Below are 16,347 nucleotides of genomic sequence, written 5' to 3'. Positions count from 1 at the left end.
CAGATATCAGAAGGGCCTCCCCCAAATAGTCATCAGAAGGGCCCCCCCCCCCAGACAGACATCAGAAGGGCCCCCCCCCAGATAGTCAGCAGAAGGGCCCCCCCCCAGACAGACATCAGAAGGGCCCCCCCCAGATAGTCATCAGAAGGGCCCCCCCCCAGACAGACATCAGAAGGGCCCCCCCCCCCCCAGATAGTCATCAGAAGGCCCCCCCACTCCATGTCTGATCTGCACAGACAATACACTGGGGGGTGACCTGGGGCAGCTTCAGCAGTGGAGGGGTTAAGGGGGCTGCCAGGAAAGGGTTAAGCCCCCATTGTCTCCTCTCCCTCCACCCAGCCTGGAGAAACCTCCCCCCCCCTCCAATCACCATCCTACTAACTTCCTCCTCCTCCTCCTCACTCCTCTCTTTCGGGACTGAATGGTGAAGGATCAGTAAGGGGGTCTCCTCATTCCCAGCCCAGAGCAGAGCGGACGGCTCATCGGGGGTCCCCCATTCCGCAGAGACCCCTCCATCCCCGGAGCTGAGCCCCATCAACCCCGGGATTGCCATGCGGAGGGACTGAGCCCGTCCTGAAGAGCAGCCGTACTTGTGGCCCCTGGACTTGGCCCCCAGCTGTCCTGACTCAGGAGGGAAACCCTACAGCCGCCATGGGTGTCACTGGGAGCTTCGGAACCCTTCTTGTGCTGCTGTGCTCCAAGGTGGGTCCATGTCCCTGGCGTGTTACATTGTATCCGAGGAGTGTTCCTTTGTGTGTGAGAACTGCGGTCACTTCTCTGGAAGTTAGAGAATTGTATCCAGCCCTTGTTACATTGTGTCCAGCCCTTGTTACATTGTATCCAGCCCTTGTTACATTGTATCCAGCCCTTGTTACATTGTATCCAGCCCTTGTTACATTGTATCCAGCCCTTGTTACATTGTATCCAGCCCTTGTTACATTGTATCCAGCCCTTGTTACATTGTATCCAGCCCTTGTTACATTGTATCCAGCCCTTGTTACTTTGTATCCAGCCCTTGTTACATTGTATCCAACCCTTGTTACTTTGTATCCAGCCCTTGTTACATTGTATCCAGCCCTTGTTACTTTGTATCCAGCCCTTGTTACATTGTATCCAGCCCTTGTTACATTGTATCCAGCCCTTGTTACATTGTATCCAGCCCTTGTTACTTTGTATCCAGCCCTTGTTACATTGTATCCAGCCCTTGTTACATTGTATCCAGCCCTTGTTACATTGTGTCCAGCCCTTGTTACTTTGTATCCAGCCCTTGTTACATTGTGTCCAGCCCTTGTTACATTGTATCCAGCCCTTGTTACATTGTATCCAGCCCTTGTTACATTGTATCCAGCCCTTGTTACATTGTATCCAGCCCTTGTTACATTGTATCCAGCCCTTGTTACATTGTATCCAGCCCTTGTTACATTGTATCCAGCCCTTGTTACTTTGTATCCAGCCCTTGTTACATTGTATCCAACCCTTGTTACTTTGTATCCAGCCCTTGTTACATTGTATCCAGCCCTTGTTACTTTGTATCCAGCCCTTGTTACATTGTATCCAGCCCTTGTTACATTGTATCCAGCCCTTGTTACATTGTATCCAGCCCTTGTTACTTTGTATCCAGCCCTTGTTACATTGTATCCAGCCCTTGTTACATTGTATCCAGCCCTTGTTACATTGTGTCCAGCCCTTGTTACTTTGTATCCAGCCCTTGTTACATTGTATCCAGCCCTTGTTACATTGTGTCCAGCCCTTGTTACTTTGTGTCCAGCCCTTGTTACATTGTATCCAGCCCTTGTTACATTGTGTCCAGCCCTTGTTACATTGTGTCCAGCCCTTGTTACATTGTGTCCAGCCCTTGTTACATTGTGTCCAGCCCTTGTTACATTGTGTCCAGCCCTTGTTACATTGTGTCCAGCCCTTGTTACATTGTGTCCAGCCCTTGTTACATTGTGTCCAGCCCTTGTTACATTGTGTCCAGCCCTTGTTACTTTGTGTCCAGCCCTTGTTACTTTGTGTCCAGCCCTTGTTACATTGTATCCAGCCCTTGTTACATTGTATCCAGCCCTTGTTACATTGTGTCCAGCCCTTGTTACATTGTATCCCTGGTGTCACCAGATCTCCTAGATTAGACTAATTTGTTACTTTGTGTCCCTGGTGTCACTAAATCTCCTGGATTAATTTGTTACATTGTATCCAGTCCTTGCTATTTTATATCCCTGGTGTCACCAGATCTCCTAGATTAGACTAATTTGTTACATTGTATCCAGTCCTTGTTAACTTGTATCCTTGGTGTCACCAGATCTCCTGGATTACACTAAATCTTGTTACATCATTTCCCTGGTGTCACTAAATCCTTCTGGATTACACTGACTTGTTACATTGTATCCAGTCCCTGTTACTTTGTGTCCCCCGGTGTCACTAAATCTTTTTACATTGTATCCCAGGTGTCACCAGATCTCCTGGATTACACTAAATCTTGATACATTGTATCCAGTCCCTGCTACATCATGTCCTTGGTGTCACTAAATCTCCTGTATTAGACTAACTTTTTACATTGGGTTCAGTCCTTGTTACTTTGTATCCCTGGTGTCACTAAATCTCTTGGATTAGATTAATTTTGTTACATTGTATCCAGTCCTTGTTAACTTGTATCCTTGGTGTCACCAGATCTCCTGGATTGCACTAAATCTTGTTACTTTGTATCCCTGGTGTCACTAAATCTCCTAGATTAGACTGATTTGTTACATTGTATCCACTAGTCCCTGCTACAACATGTCCTTGGTGTCACTAAATCCTCCTGGATTACACTGACTTGTTACATTGTATCCAGTCCTTGTTACTTTGTGTCCCTGGTGTCAGTAAATCTTGTTACATTGTATCCAGTCCTTGTTACTTTGTGTCCTTGGTGTCAGTAAATCTTGTTACATTGTATCCAGTCCTTGTTACTTTGTATCCCTGGTGTCACTAAATCTCCTAGATTAGACTGATTTGTTACATTGTATCCACTAGTCCCTGCTACATCATGTCCTTGGTGTCACTAAATCCTCCTGGATTACACTGATTTGTTACATTGTATCCAGTCCTTGTTACTTTGTGTCCCTGGTGTCAGTAAATCTTGTTACATTGTATCCAGTCCTTGTTACTTTGTGTCCCTGGTGTCACTAAATCTTCTAGATTAGACTGATTTGTTACATTGTATCCACTAGTCCCTGCTACAACATGTCCTTGGTGTCACTAAATCCTCCTGGATTACACTGACTTGTTACATTGTATCCAGTCCTTGTTACTTTGTGTCCCTGGTGTCAGTAAATCTTGTTACATTGTATCCAGTCCTTGTTACTTTGTGTCCCTGGTGTCAGTAAATCTTGTTACATTGTATCCAGTCCTTGTTACTTTGTGTCCTTGGTGTCAGTAAATCTTGTTACATTGTATCCAGTCCTTGTTACTTTGTATCCCTGGTGTCACTAAATCTCCTAGATTAGACTGATTTGTTACATTGTATCCACTAGTCCCTGCTACATCATGTCCTTGGTGTCACTAAATCCTCCTGGATTACACTGATTTGTTACATTGTATCCAGTCCTTGTTACTTTGTGTCCCTGGTGTCAGTAAATCTTGTTGCATTGTATCCAGTCCTTGTTACTTTGTGTCACCGACCTCCTTAAATCTCCTGGATTATGAGAAGTGATACCAGTTTGTTACATTGTATCCAGTCCCTGTTACATGATATTCCTGCAGTTGTGATTCTCCTGATTGTTTCCTGTTTTTCTTGGTGTCTCTGAAGTCTGTAAATCATCTGGAATGTAGGCAGTGAGACTAATCTTGTTACATTGTAACCCGTCCCTCATGCTGGGTTTCAGTGAAGTCCATCAATCCTCTGGGTTCTGTATGGTGAGACTGTTACATTGTAAGAGTCCTGCTTGGACCTTAGAAGGGGGGGGGGGGGGGGGGGGTGAAGGCATGTCCTAAAAAAAATGTAACTTGCAAATTAAAAAAAAAAAAAAAAAAAGTATGACGGACAAACGCTCTGTTGTTACATTGTATCCAAATATTGTTGCTTTGTGGCCTTCATGTTCCTTCAATCTCCTGGATTATAAACCGTGACTTTGTATCCAATCCATGATGGAGGGGTTTTTTTTTTTGGTGGGGGGGAAGGGGGGGAAGGGGGGGGGGTTGTATTTGTCACCAAATCTCTCGTGTTATGAGAAGTGAGGTTTTCATGTTACATTGTATCCAGTTGTTGTTACTTTGGTGTCTCTATCTCCTGGATTAGAGGTGGTGAGAATTATTAGTATGTGTTCCATTGTATCCACTTCTTGTTTTTGGAAGTCACTCCAGAATAATAGGAAGAGCAGTTTGTTACATTGTATTTTATCGATTCTAGGTGGGGAGACTAGTATTGGTTTCATTGTATCCACATCTTGTTACTTTGTTTTTTATAGGAAGTCCCTATCCAGGATTATAGGAAGTAAGAGCTATTTTGTTACATTGTATCCATATGTCACTGATCCCAATGGATTATAGGAAGGGATACTCCATTGTATCTGAATCGTGTTACATTGTATCTGAATCGTGTTACATTGTATCTGAATCGTGTTACATTGTATCAGAATCGTGTTACATTGTTTTTTATAGGAAGTCCCTATCCAGGATTCTAGCAAAAGTAAGAGCTATTTTGTTACATTGTATCCATATGTCACTGATCCCAATGGATTATAGGAAGGGATACTCCATTGTATCTGAATCGTGTTACATTGTATCAGAATCGTGTTACTTTGTTTTTTATAGGAAGTCCCTATCCAGGATTATAGGAAGTAAGAGCTATTTTGTTACATTGTATCCATATGTCACTGAACCCAATGGATTATAGGAAGGGATACTCCATTGTATCTGAATCGTGTTACATTGTTTTTTATAGGAAGTCCCTATCCAGGATTCTAGCAAAAGTAAGAGCGATTTTTGTTACATTGTATCTAATTCATGTTACTTTTCACCTCTTTTCATCACTGATCCCAATGGATCATAGGAAGTGAGACTCCATTGTATCTGAATCTTGTTACTTTGTTGTTTGGGAAGTCCCTATCCAGGATTCTAGGAAGTCAGGGTGATTTTGTTACATTGTATCTAATTCTTGTTGCTTTTCACCTCTTGTGTCACCAATCATAATGGATCATAGGAAATGAGACTCCATTGTATCTGCATCTTGTTACTTTGTTTTTTTTTAGGAATTTCCTATCCAGGATTCTAGGAAGTCAGAGCGATTTTGTTACATTGTATCTAATTCTTGTTACTTTGTTGTTTGGGAAGTCCCCATCCAGGATTCTAGCATAAGAGTGATTGTTACATTGTATCCGCATCAGGGGCGGACTGACCATTTGGAAACTCGGGCACTGCCCGAGGGCCCGGGGTCAGTAGGGGGCCCCATGAGATGCCCCTGGTACCTTTCATTGGCTTTTTTGAGTTTGGGCAAGGACACGGGCCCCATGATCCCCTATTGCCCGGGGGCCCCCATGAGTTGTCAGTCTGCCCCTGATCTGCATCTTGTTACTTTGTTTTTTGGGAATTTCCTTCCTAGGAAGTCAGGAATTCGATACAATGTAACAAAATCGCTCTGACTTCCTAGGAAGGAAATTTCCAAAAAACAAAGTAACAAGATGCAGATCAGGGGCAGACTGACAACTCATGGGGGCCCCCGGGCAATAGGGGATCATGGGGCCCGTGTCCTTGCCCAAACTCAAAAAAGCCAATGAAAGGTACCAGGGGCATCTCATGGGCCCTACTGACCACGGGCCCTCAGGCAGTGCCCGAGTTTCCAAATGGTCAGTCCGCCCCTGATGCGGATACAATGTAACAAAATTGCTCTTATGCTAGAATCCTGGATGGGGACTTCCCAAACAACAAAGTAACAAGAATTCGATACAATGTAACAAAATCGCTCTGTTACTTTTCACCTCTTGTGTCACCGATCCCAACGGATCACAGGAAGCGAGACTCCATTGTATCTGCATCTTGTTACTTTGTTTTTTGGAGGTCGATGACCCTCCAGGACTATAGGAAGGAAGAGCGATGGGTTCCTTTTTGTTACTCTTCCTAAGATCAGCCGGCCATACACTGGTCCAAATTCCACCGTTTTTTTTTTTTTTTTCTCCCCGAAAGAATAATTGGCCGATTTTCGCTCTGTTAGTGGGGTCGATGGCACCGGCCGATTTTCGTGGCTCCTCCTCTTTTTGGTGATCGGTCGTGTTGGAAAATGCGTGAAAAATTACCGATTTTTCCACTCGATGTCAAATCGTACGATCGGTTTTCAGAACAGAATCTGCGCCATGAGCCGCGACCTGGAAGGAGCAGAAGTCTCGCCTGTTATATGGGGGGAACTTTATGAATCGGTCGGCCGATTTTCGAAATCATCGCTGGCGCCATCGGATTACCGGGCGAACAGCGTTTCCGATTTTCAGACAAAAAAATCGTTCGGAATTCGACCCGTGTATGGCCGGCATTTGTCACGGATTATAGGAAGGGATACTAAAAGGCGACTTTCAAACGGATCTGCCGCAAGAACGCATAGGCATTTTTACCGCGCTTTCTGAGCGTTTTTTTTTTTTTTTTTTTGTATAGCACATGTGACTTAAAAACTCCACCAAAAACACTTTTTTCTCTGCGGCATTTTTGAGGCAATTTTCAGGTATTTTCCATTTATTTCAATAGGAAGAGGCGTTTTTGGGGCTTTTTTTTTTTTTTTTTAACTCCCCAAAGATGCTGCAGATGGGAGTTTTTACACCGCACCACAAGCGCAACGCCGCAGTGTGAACACATACATAGATACAGTCATGGCCGAAATTGTTGGCACCCTTGATATTTCTCCAGGAAATCATGTATTTCTCACGAAACGTATTGCATTAACACATGTTTTGCTATACACATGTTTATTCCCTTTGTGTGTATTGGGACAAAACAAAAAAAGGGAGGAAAGAAAGCAAATTCGACATAATGTCACACAAACCTCCAAAAATGGGCTGGACAAAAGTATTGGCACCCTTTCACAACTGCGGATAAATAAGAATGTTACAAGCATGTGATGCTCCTGTAAACTCACCTGGGGCAAGTAACAGGTGTGGGCAATATAGAAATCACACCTGAAAGCAGATAAAAAGGAGAGACGTTCACTTAACCTTTGCATTGTGTGTCTGTCTGTGCCACACTAAGCATGGACAACAGAAAGAGGAGACGAGAACTGTCTGAGGACCTGAGAACCAAAATTGTGGCAAAATATCAACAATCTCAAGGTTACAAGTCCATCTCCAGAGAACTAGATTTGCCTTTGTCCACAGTGCGCAACATTATCAAGAAGTTTGCAACCCATGGCACTGTAGCTAATCTCCCTGGTCGTGGACGGATGAGGAAAATTGATGAAAGATTGCAACGCAGAATAGTCCGGATGGTGGATAAGCAGCCCCAAACATGTTCCAAAGACATTCAAGCTGTCCTGCAGGCTCAGGGAGCATCAGTGTCAGCGCGAACTATCCGTCGACATTTAAATGAAATGAAACGCTATGGCAGGAGACCCAGGAGGACCCCACTGCTGACACAGAGACATAAAAAAGCAAGACTACAGTTTGCCAAAATGTACTTGAGTAAGCCAAAAGCCTTCTGGGAAAACGTCTTGTGGACAGATGAGACCAAGATAGAGCTTTTCGGTAAAGCACATCATTCTACTGTTTACCGAAAACGGAATGAGGCCTACAAAGAACAAAACACAGTACCTACGGTAAAATATGGTGGAGGTTCAATGATGTTTTGGGGTTGTTTTGCTGCCTCTGGCACTGGGTGCCTTGACTGTGTGCAAGGCATCATGAAATCTGAGGATTACCAAAGGATTTTGGGTCGCACTGTAGGGCCCAGTGTCAGAAAGCTGGGTTTGCGTCCAAGATCCTGGGTCTTCCAGCAGGACAATGACCCCAAACATACGTCAAAAAGCACTCAGAAATGGATGGCAAAGAAGCGCTGGAGAGTTCTGAAGTGGCCAGCAATGAGCCCAGATCTAAATCCCATTGAACACCTGTGGAGAGATCTTAAAATTGCTGTTGGGAAAAGGTGTCCTTCCAATAAGAGAGACCTGGAGCTGTTTGCAAAGGAAGAGTGGTCCAAAATTCCGGGTGAGAGGTGTCAGAAGCTTATTGATGGTTATAGGAAGCGACTGATTTCAGTTATGTTTTCCAAAGGGTGTGCAACCAAATATTAAGTTAAGGGTGCCAATACTTTTGTCCAGCCCATTTTTGGGGTTTTGTGTGACATTATGTCATATTTGCTTTTCTGCCTCTGTTTTATATTTGTTCCAATACATACAAAGGGAATAAACATGTGTATAGCAAAACATGTGTTAATGCAATACCTTTTTTGTGTGAAATACTTGATTTTCAGGAAAAATATCAAGGGTGCCAACAATTTCGGCCATGACTGTATACATTCACATACACAGGGAAGCATTTTTCTTGAGGGTTTTTTTTTTTTTTTTTTTTTTTCACCGCAAAAATGCTTCAAAAGCTGTGCAGTGTGAACGTAGCCTCAGGCAACTTTCACACTGATCCACCCCAAAAACACACAAGCGTTTTTACCACACTCTTTCAGCACTTTCTAAGCATCTTTTTTTTAAAGGACACGTGACTAAAAAACTGCACCAAAAACGCTTCTCGGAAGTGTTTTCAAGGCGCTTTTTAGGCGTTTTCAATTTGTCAATGGGAAGAGGCATTTTTGGGGCGTTTTTCAGGCGTTTTCCATTGATTTCAGTTGGAAGAGGCATTTTTTGGGTGTTTTTTTACTCCCCAAACATGCCCCGAAAATGCTGAACGCCCCAGTGTGAACACTCGCCTAGATATACATTCACATACACAGAGAAGCATTTTTCTTGAGCTTTTCAGGCGCTTTTTTTTTTTTAATGCAAAATCGCTTCAAAAACTCCTCGGTGTGAAATCCTCCGCACTCGTTACATTGTATCCAGCTTTTGTTACTTTGTGTTGTAAAATCTCTAATGCAGGCCATACGTGGGTCGAATTCCGAACAATTTTTTTGTCCGAAAATCGAAAACGTAGTTCGCTCTGTAGTCCGATGGCGCCATCGATGATGTAGAAAATCGGCCGACCGAGTCATAAAGTTCTCCCCATATAACAGGCGAGACTTCTGTTCCTTCCAGGTCACGGCTCATGGCGCAGATTCTTTTCGGAAAAACAATCGTACAATTTGACCGTCATTGAGTCAAAAATTGGTCGTTTTTCACAAATTTTCCAACATGCCTGATCACCGAAAAGGGGAGGAACCACAAAAATCGTCCGGTGTCATTGCCCTCACTAACAGTGAAAATCGTCCGGTGTCATTGCCTCACTAACAGTGAAAATCGTCCAGTGTCATTGCCCCACTAACAGAGAAAATCGTCCGGTGTCATTGCCCCACTAACAGTGAAAATCGTCCGGTGTCATTGCCCCACTAACAGTGAAAATCGTCCGGTGTCATTGCCCCACTAACAGTGAAAATCGTCCGGTGTCATTGCCTCACTAACAGTGAAAATCGTCCAGTGTCATTGCCCCACTAACAGAGAAAATCGTCCGGTGTCATTGCCCCACTAACAGAGAAAATCGTCCGGTGTCATTGCCCCACTAACAGTGAAAATCGTCCGGTGTCATTGCCCCACTAACAGAGAAAATCGTCCGGTGTCATTGCCCCACTAACAGAGCAAAAATCGTCCGGTGTCATTGCCTCACTAACAGTGAAAATCGTCCGGTGTCATTGCCTCACTAACAGTGAAAATCGTCCGGTGTCATTGCCTCACTAACAGTGAAAATCGTCCGGTGTCATTGCCCCACTAACAGTGAAAATCGTCCGGTGTCATTGCCTCACTAACAGTGAAAATCGTCCGGTGTCATTGCCTCACTAACAGTGAAAATCGTCCGGTGTCATTGCCCCACTAACAGAGCGAATATCGGCCGATTATTCTTATTTTTGGACAAATATCGGTCGAACTTTGACCCATGGATGGCCGGCATAAACCTCCAGAATTCTAGGAAGAAAAATCCATTTGTTACATTGTATCTAATTCGTTTACTTGGTATCTCTGAAGTCTCTACAGATCACATTCTGGATTGGAGGCAGGGAGGATAATTTGTTACATTGTATCTAAATCGGATTCCTTTGTGGCCCAAATCTGGATTCTAGGAGGTGATCTGGATCTGACAGATTTCTAGCGGAGCGGTCACATCGGTGCGGTTCCGACTGGGTCGGAGCGGTCGCATCGGTGCGGTTCCGACTGGGTCGGAGCGGTCGCATCGGTGCGGTTCCGACTGGGTCGGAGCGGTCGCATCGGTGCGGTTCCGACTGGGTCGGAGCGGTCGCATCGGTGCGGTTCCGACTGGGTCGGAGCGGTCGCATCGGTGCGGTTCCGACTGGGTCGGAGCGGTCGCATCGGTGCGGTTCCGACTGGGTCGGAGCGGTCGCATCGGTGCGGTTCCGACTGGGTCGGAGCGGTCGCATCGGTGCGGTTCCGACTGGGTCGGAGCGGTCGCATCGGTGCGGTTCCGACTGGGTCGGAGCGGTCGCATCGGTGCGGTTCCGACTGGGTCGGAGCGGTCGCATCGGTGCGGTTCCGACTGGGTCGGAGCGGTCGCATCGGTGCGGTTCCGACTGGGTCGGAGCGGTCGCATCGGTGCGGTTCCGACTGGGTCGGAGCGGTCGCATCGGTGCGGTTCCGACTGGGTCGGAGCGCTCGCATCGGTGCGGTTCCGACTGGGTCGGAGCGCTCGCATCGGTGCGGTTCCGACTGGGTCGGAGCGCTCGCATCGGTGCGGTTCCGACTGGGTCGGAGCGCTCGCATCGGTGCGGTTCCGACTGGGTCGGAGCGCTCGCATCGGTGCGGTTCCGACTGGGTCGGAGCGCTCGCATCGGTGCGGTTCCGACTGGGTCGGAGCGCTCGCATCGGTGCGGTTCCGACTGGGTCGGAGCGCTCGCATCGGTGCGGTTCCGACTGGGTCGGAGCGCTCGCATCGGTGCGGTTCCGACTGGGTCGGAGCGCTCACATCGGCCGCAATTTCAGGTGCGATTTGGGAATTTGAATTCGTACCTGAAATCAGATCTAATGAATGTGAATGTCGGCGTCTTAACGTGCGATTTGCTGCAGCGCAATTTTAAAAGTCGTTCTTGTATTGCTTTTTCTGCGGTTTGTTGCGCTTTCACATACATAGAATATAATGGAAACCGCGAGAAATCGTTGGGAAATCTTCACAAGTTGCCAAAAATCCTCAGAAAACGCGGCGAAATCGCAAACAAATCGGGCGATTTTAAATTGCAATTTTCTACAGTTTGTTTGCGATTTCACATAAAATGGAAAATGTGAGAAATCGTTGGGAAATCTTCACAAGTTGCCAACAAATCCTTGGAAAACACAGTGAAATCGCAAACTGTGCGATTTTAAATCACATTTTTCTACAGTTTGTTGCGATTTCGTATACATAGGTTATAATGGAAAATGTGAGAAATCGTTGGGAAATCTTCACTAGTTTCAAACAAATCCTCAGGAAACGCGGCAAAATCGCAAACAAAACGGGTGATTTTTAAATCCGTTTTGTGCGTTTTGTTGTGAGTTCACATACATAAAATATGGAAACCGCAAAATCGTTGGGAAATCTTCAATAGCTGCAAACAAATCATCAAACGCGGTGAAATCACAAACCGTGCGACTTTAAATAGCAATTTTCTACAGTTTGTTGCGTTTTCACATAAAATATAATGGAAACTGCGAGAAATCGTTGGGAAATCGTCACTAGTTGCAAAGAAATCCTCTGAAAACGCGGCGAAATCGCCAAAAAAATGGGCAATTTTAAATCGCAGTTTTCTGCGTTTTGTTGTGAGTTCACATACAGAGGTTGTCATGGAAAACACAAGAAATTGTTGGGAAATCTTCAATAGTTGCCAACAAATCATCAGAAAATGCGGTGAAATCACAAACTGTGCGATTTTTAAATTGCAAATTTCTACACTTTGTTGAGATTTCACTTAAAATATAATGGAAACCGCGAGCAATCGTTGGGAAATCTTCACTAGCTGCAAACAAATCCTCAGAAAATGCGGTGAAATCGCAAAAAAAGGGCGATTTTTAAATCGCATCCAGTGTGAAGCAAGCCTGATCCTTGTTCCTTTGTGCCCCTGACGTCATCCCGTATCATATTCTGGATTATAGGAGGCGCCATTATTATTATTCATGTTCCGTTGTATCCAGTCCTTGTTACTTTGTGTTTTGGAAGTCGCTGTCTCCAGGATTCTAGGAAGTGACTTTCGTGTTCCATTGTTTCCGGTTCTTGTTACATGATTTATCCTGACGATGTGGAGAGGTTTTGGAAATGTTACATTGTTTCCATCCGTGGCTCCTCTGTCCTCCAGCGGTTGTTGGCCGCCTGCCATGTATCCGGTGCGATCTTCCAGGATGAGAATCCTTCCATCTGACTTCCTTCGGAGGAATAATCCCGCTTCTAGGATGGGCCTCAGTTGTCGTTGTGGAAGGATCCCGATTGTTACATTGTATCAGCTTTATGTTCCATTGTGTTCCGGTGTCAGTAGAGGATTCTCTGGGGGAAGTTGTAGGAGATCTTGCTGCACCGTCAACCGTTTCGTTGTTGGATTCGGCCAGCTGCAGGAACTACAAGTCCCAGCGCAGTGGGGGATGGATAACGATTCATACTGAGGCACTCCAGATCTTCCATCTAGACCAGGCATGCCAGACTGCAGCCTACACGGGGCCCTTAACCTCCTCACTTGTGGCCCTCAGTCAGCTCAGGAATTTAAATTACACGGTGGGGCATCTCAAACATGTTGCAGCCAATCCGGCCATAGAGACTGGCGCCCTGTGCTTGTCACAGAGGAGAGCGGGTTCCCCCCCCCTCACAGAGGAGAGCGGGTTCCCCCCCCCTCACAGAGGAGAGCGGGTTCCCCCCCCCTCACAGAGGAGAGCGGGTTCCCCCCCCTCACAGAGGAGAGCGGGTTCCCCCCCCCTCACAGAGGAGAGCGGGTTCCCCCCCCTCACAGAGGAGAGCGGGTTCCCCCCCCCTCACAGAGGAGAGCGGGTTCCCCCCCCCTCACAGAGGAGAGCGGGTTCCCCCCCCCTCACAGAGGAGAGCGGGTTCCCCCCCCCTCACAGAGGAGAGCGGGTTCCCCCCCCCTCACAGAGGAGAGCGGGTTCCCCCCCCCTCACAGAGGAGAGCGGGTTCCCCCCCCCTCACAGAGGAGAGCGGGTTCCCCCCCCCTCACAGAGGAGAGCGGGTTCCCCCCCCCTCACAGAGGAGAGCGGGTTCCCCCCCCCTCACAGAGGAGAGCGGGTTCCCCCCCCCTCACAGAGGAGAGCGGGTTCCCCCCCCTCACAGAGGAGAGCGGGTTCCCCCCCCCTCACAGAGGAGAGCGGGTTCCCCCCCCCTCACAGAGGAGAGCGGGTTCCCCCCCCCTCACAGAGGAGAGCGGGTTCCCCCCCCCCCTCACAGAGGAGAGCGGGTTCCCCCCCCCCCTCACAGAGGAGAGCGGGTTCCCCCCCCCCCTCACAGAGGAGAGCGGGTTCCCCCCCCCCCTCACAGAGGAGAGCGGGTTCCCCCCCCCCCTCACAGAGGAGAGCGGGTTCCCCCCCCCCCCTCACAGAGGAGAGCGGGTTCCCCCCCCCCCCTCACAGAGGAGAGCGGGTTCCCCCCCCCCCCCCTCACAGAGGAGAGCGGGTTCCCCCCCCCCCTCACAGAGGAGAGCGGGTTCCCCCCCCCCCTCACAGAGGAGAGCGGGTTCCCCCCCCCCCTCACAGAGGAGAGCGGGTTCCCCCCCCCCCTCACAGAGGAGAGCGGGTTCCCCCCCCCCCTCACAGAGGAGAGCGGGTTCCCCCCCCCCCTCACAGAGGAGAGCGGGTTCCCCCCCCCCCTCACAGAGGAGAGCGGGTTCCCCCCCCCCCCCTCACAGAGGAGAGCGGGTTCCCCCCCCCCCCTCACAGAGGAGAGCGGGTTCCCCCCCCCCCCTCACAGAGGAGAGCGGGTTCCCCCCCCCCCCTCACAGAGGAGAGCGGGTTCCCCCCCCCCCCTCACAGAGGAGAGCGGGTTCCCCCCCCCCCCCTCACAGAGGAGAGCGGGTTCCCCCCCCCCCCCTCACAGAGGAGAGCGGGTTCCCCCCCCCCCTCACAGAGGAGAGCGGGTTCCCCCCCCCCTCACAGAGGAGAGCGGGTTCCCCCCCCCCCTCACAGAGGAGAGCGGGTTCCCCCCCCCCCCCTCACAGAGGAGAGCGGGTTCCCCCCCCCCCTCACAGAGGAGAGCGGGTTCCCCCCCCCCTCACAGAGGAGAGCGGGTTCCCCCCCCCCCCTCACAGAGGAGAGCGGGTTCCCCCCCCCCCTCACAGAGGAGAGCGGGTTTCCCCCCCCCCCCTCACAGAGGAGAGCGGGTTCCCCCCCCCCCCCTCACAGAGGAGAGCGGGTTCCCCCCCCCCCTCACAGAGGAGAGCGGGTTCCCCCCCCCCCTCACAGAGGAGAGCGGGTTCCCCCCCCCCCCTCACAGAGGAGAGCGGGTTCCCCCCCCCCCCTCACAGAGGAGAGCGGGTTCCCCCCCCCCCCCTCACAGAGGAGAGCGGGTTCCCCCCCCCCCCTCACAGAGGAGAGCGGGTTCCCCCCCCCCCCCTCACAGAGGAGAGCGGGTTCCCCCCCCCCCCCTCACAGAGGAGAGCGGGTTCCCCCCCCCCCCCTCACAGAGGAGAGCGGGTTCCCCCCCCCCCCTCACAGAGGAGAGCGGGTTCCCCCCCCCCCTCACAGAGGAGAGCGGGTTCCCCCCCCCCCCCTCACAGAGGAGAGCGGGTTCCCCCCCCCCCCTCACAGAGGAGAGCGGGTTCCCCCCCCCCCCTCACAGAGGAGAGCGGGTTCCCCCCCCCCCTCACAGAGGAGAGCGGGTTCCCCCCCCCCCCTCACAGAGGAGAGCGGGTTCCCCCCCCCCCTCACAGAGGAGAGCGGGTTCCCCCCCCCCCCTCACAGAGGAGAGCGGGTTCCCCCCCCCCCCCCCTCACAGAGGAGAGCGGGTTCCCCCCCCCCCCCCCTCACAGAGGAGAGCGGGTTCCCCCCCCCCCCCTCACAGAGGAGAGCGGGTTCCCCCCCCCCCCCTCACAGAGGAGAGCGGGTTCCCCCCCCCCCCCCCTCACAGAGGAGAGCGGGTTCCCCCCCCCCCCCTCACAGAGGAGAGCGGGTTCCCCCCCCCCCCCCCAGAGGAGAGCGGGTTCCCCCCCCCCCCCCAGAGGAGAGCGGGTTCCCCCCCCCCCCCCCAGAGGAGAGCGGGTTCCCCCTGAGCACATGTGACAGACGTGAAAGGGTCTGGAGAAGCCGTGGAGAACGTTCTGCTGCCTGTAACATGGTTCAGCATGACTGTTGTGGTGGGGGGTCAGTGATGGTCTGGGGGGGCATCTCCATGGAGGGACACACAGACCTCTACAGGATAGACAATGGCCCCCTGACTGCCATTAGGTATGGGGATGAAATCCTTGGACCCATTGTCAGACCCTACGCTGATGCAGTGGGTCCCGGGTTCCTCCTGGTGCAGTGGGTCCCGGGTTCCTCCTGGTGCAGTGGGTCCCGGGTTCCTCCTGGTGCAGTGGGTCCCGGGTTCCTCCTGGTGCGGTGGGTTCCTCTTGGCGCGGTGGGTTCCTCTTGGCGCGGTGGGTTCCTCTTGGCGCGGTGGGTTCCTCTTGGCGCGGTGGGTTCCTCTTGGCGCGGTGGGTTCCTCCTGGTGCGGTTGGTCCTGGGTTCCTCCTGGTGCGGTGGGTCCTGGGTTCCTCCTGGCGCGGTGGGTCCTGGGTTCCTCCTGGTGCAGACAATGCCCGACCTCATGTGGGGAGAGTATGCAGGCAGTTCCTGGAGGATGAAGGAATTGATACCATTGAATGGCCCCCACGCTCTCCTGACCTAAATCCAATAGAACCCCTCTGGGATGTCATGTTGCGGTCCATCCGACGCCCCCAGGTTGCACCTCAGACTGTCCAGGAGCTCAGTGACACCCTGGTCCAGATCTGGGAGGAAATCCCCCAGGACACCATCCGTGGTCTCATTAGGACCCTCCCCCGACGTTGTCAGGCATGCATACAAGCACGTGGGGGCCACACAGACTACTGAGGGCCATTCTGAGTTCCTGCAATGACATTTCACCAACATGGACTCGCCTGCTGCATCATTTCTTCACTTTGATTTTCGGGGTGTCTTTGAATTCAGTCCTCTGTAGGTCGATCATTTCCATCCAACGATGGGGCGTCCTTACATTCCTCACCCATCCCCCGTCCATGTCAGTATAGGGATCCAGCAGGAGATTCCCCCCC

General features: G+C 50.5%; 1 protein-coding gene across 1 annotated transcript in view; it reads left to right on the top strand.

Annotated features, from left to right (window-relative positions):
* The first annotated feature begins 412 nt into the window (after positions 1 to 412).
* Positions 413 to 16,347, top strand: part of LOC149432955 (tumor necrosis factor receptor superfamily member 16-like) — a 50,960-nt gene continuing 35,025 nt past the window's right edge. Inside the window, exon 1 of the mRNA XM_089664769.1 lies at positions 413 to 702. Within this exon, the coding sequence (XP_089520895.1) occupies positions 652 to 702 (51 nt within the window). The 5' untranslated portion in view covers positions 413 to 651. The remainder of the gene's footprint in view (positions 703 to 16,347) is intronic.

This window comes from Staurois parvus, unplaced genomic scaffold (genome assembly GCF_062004578.1).
Source record: "Staurois parvus isolate SC_StPar_1 unplaced genomic scaffold, SC_StPar_1.0 ptg002029l, whole genome shotgun sequence".
In the NCBI taxonomy this organism is placed as follows: domain Eukaryota; kingdom Metazoa; phylum Chordata; class Amphibia; order Anura; family Ranidae; genus Staurois; species Staurois parvus.
The sequence above is the reverse complement of the archived record's forward strand: the minus strand, read 5'-3'. Positions and strand labels throughout refer to the sequence as shown.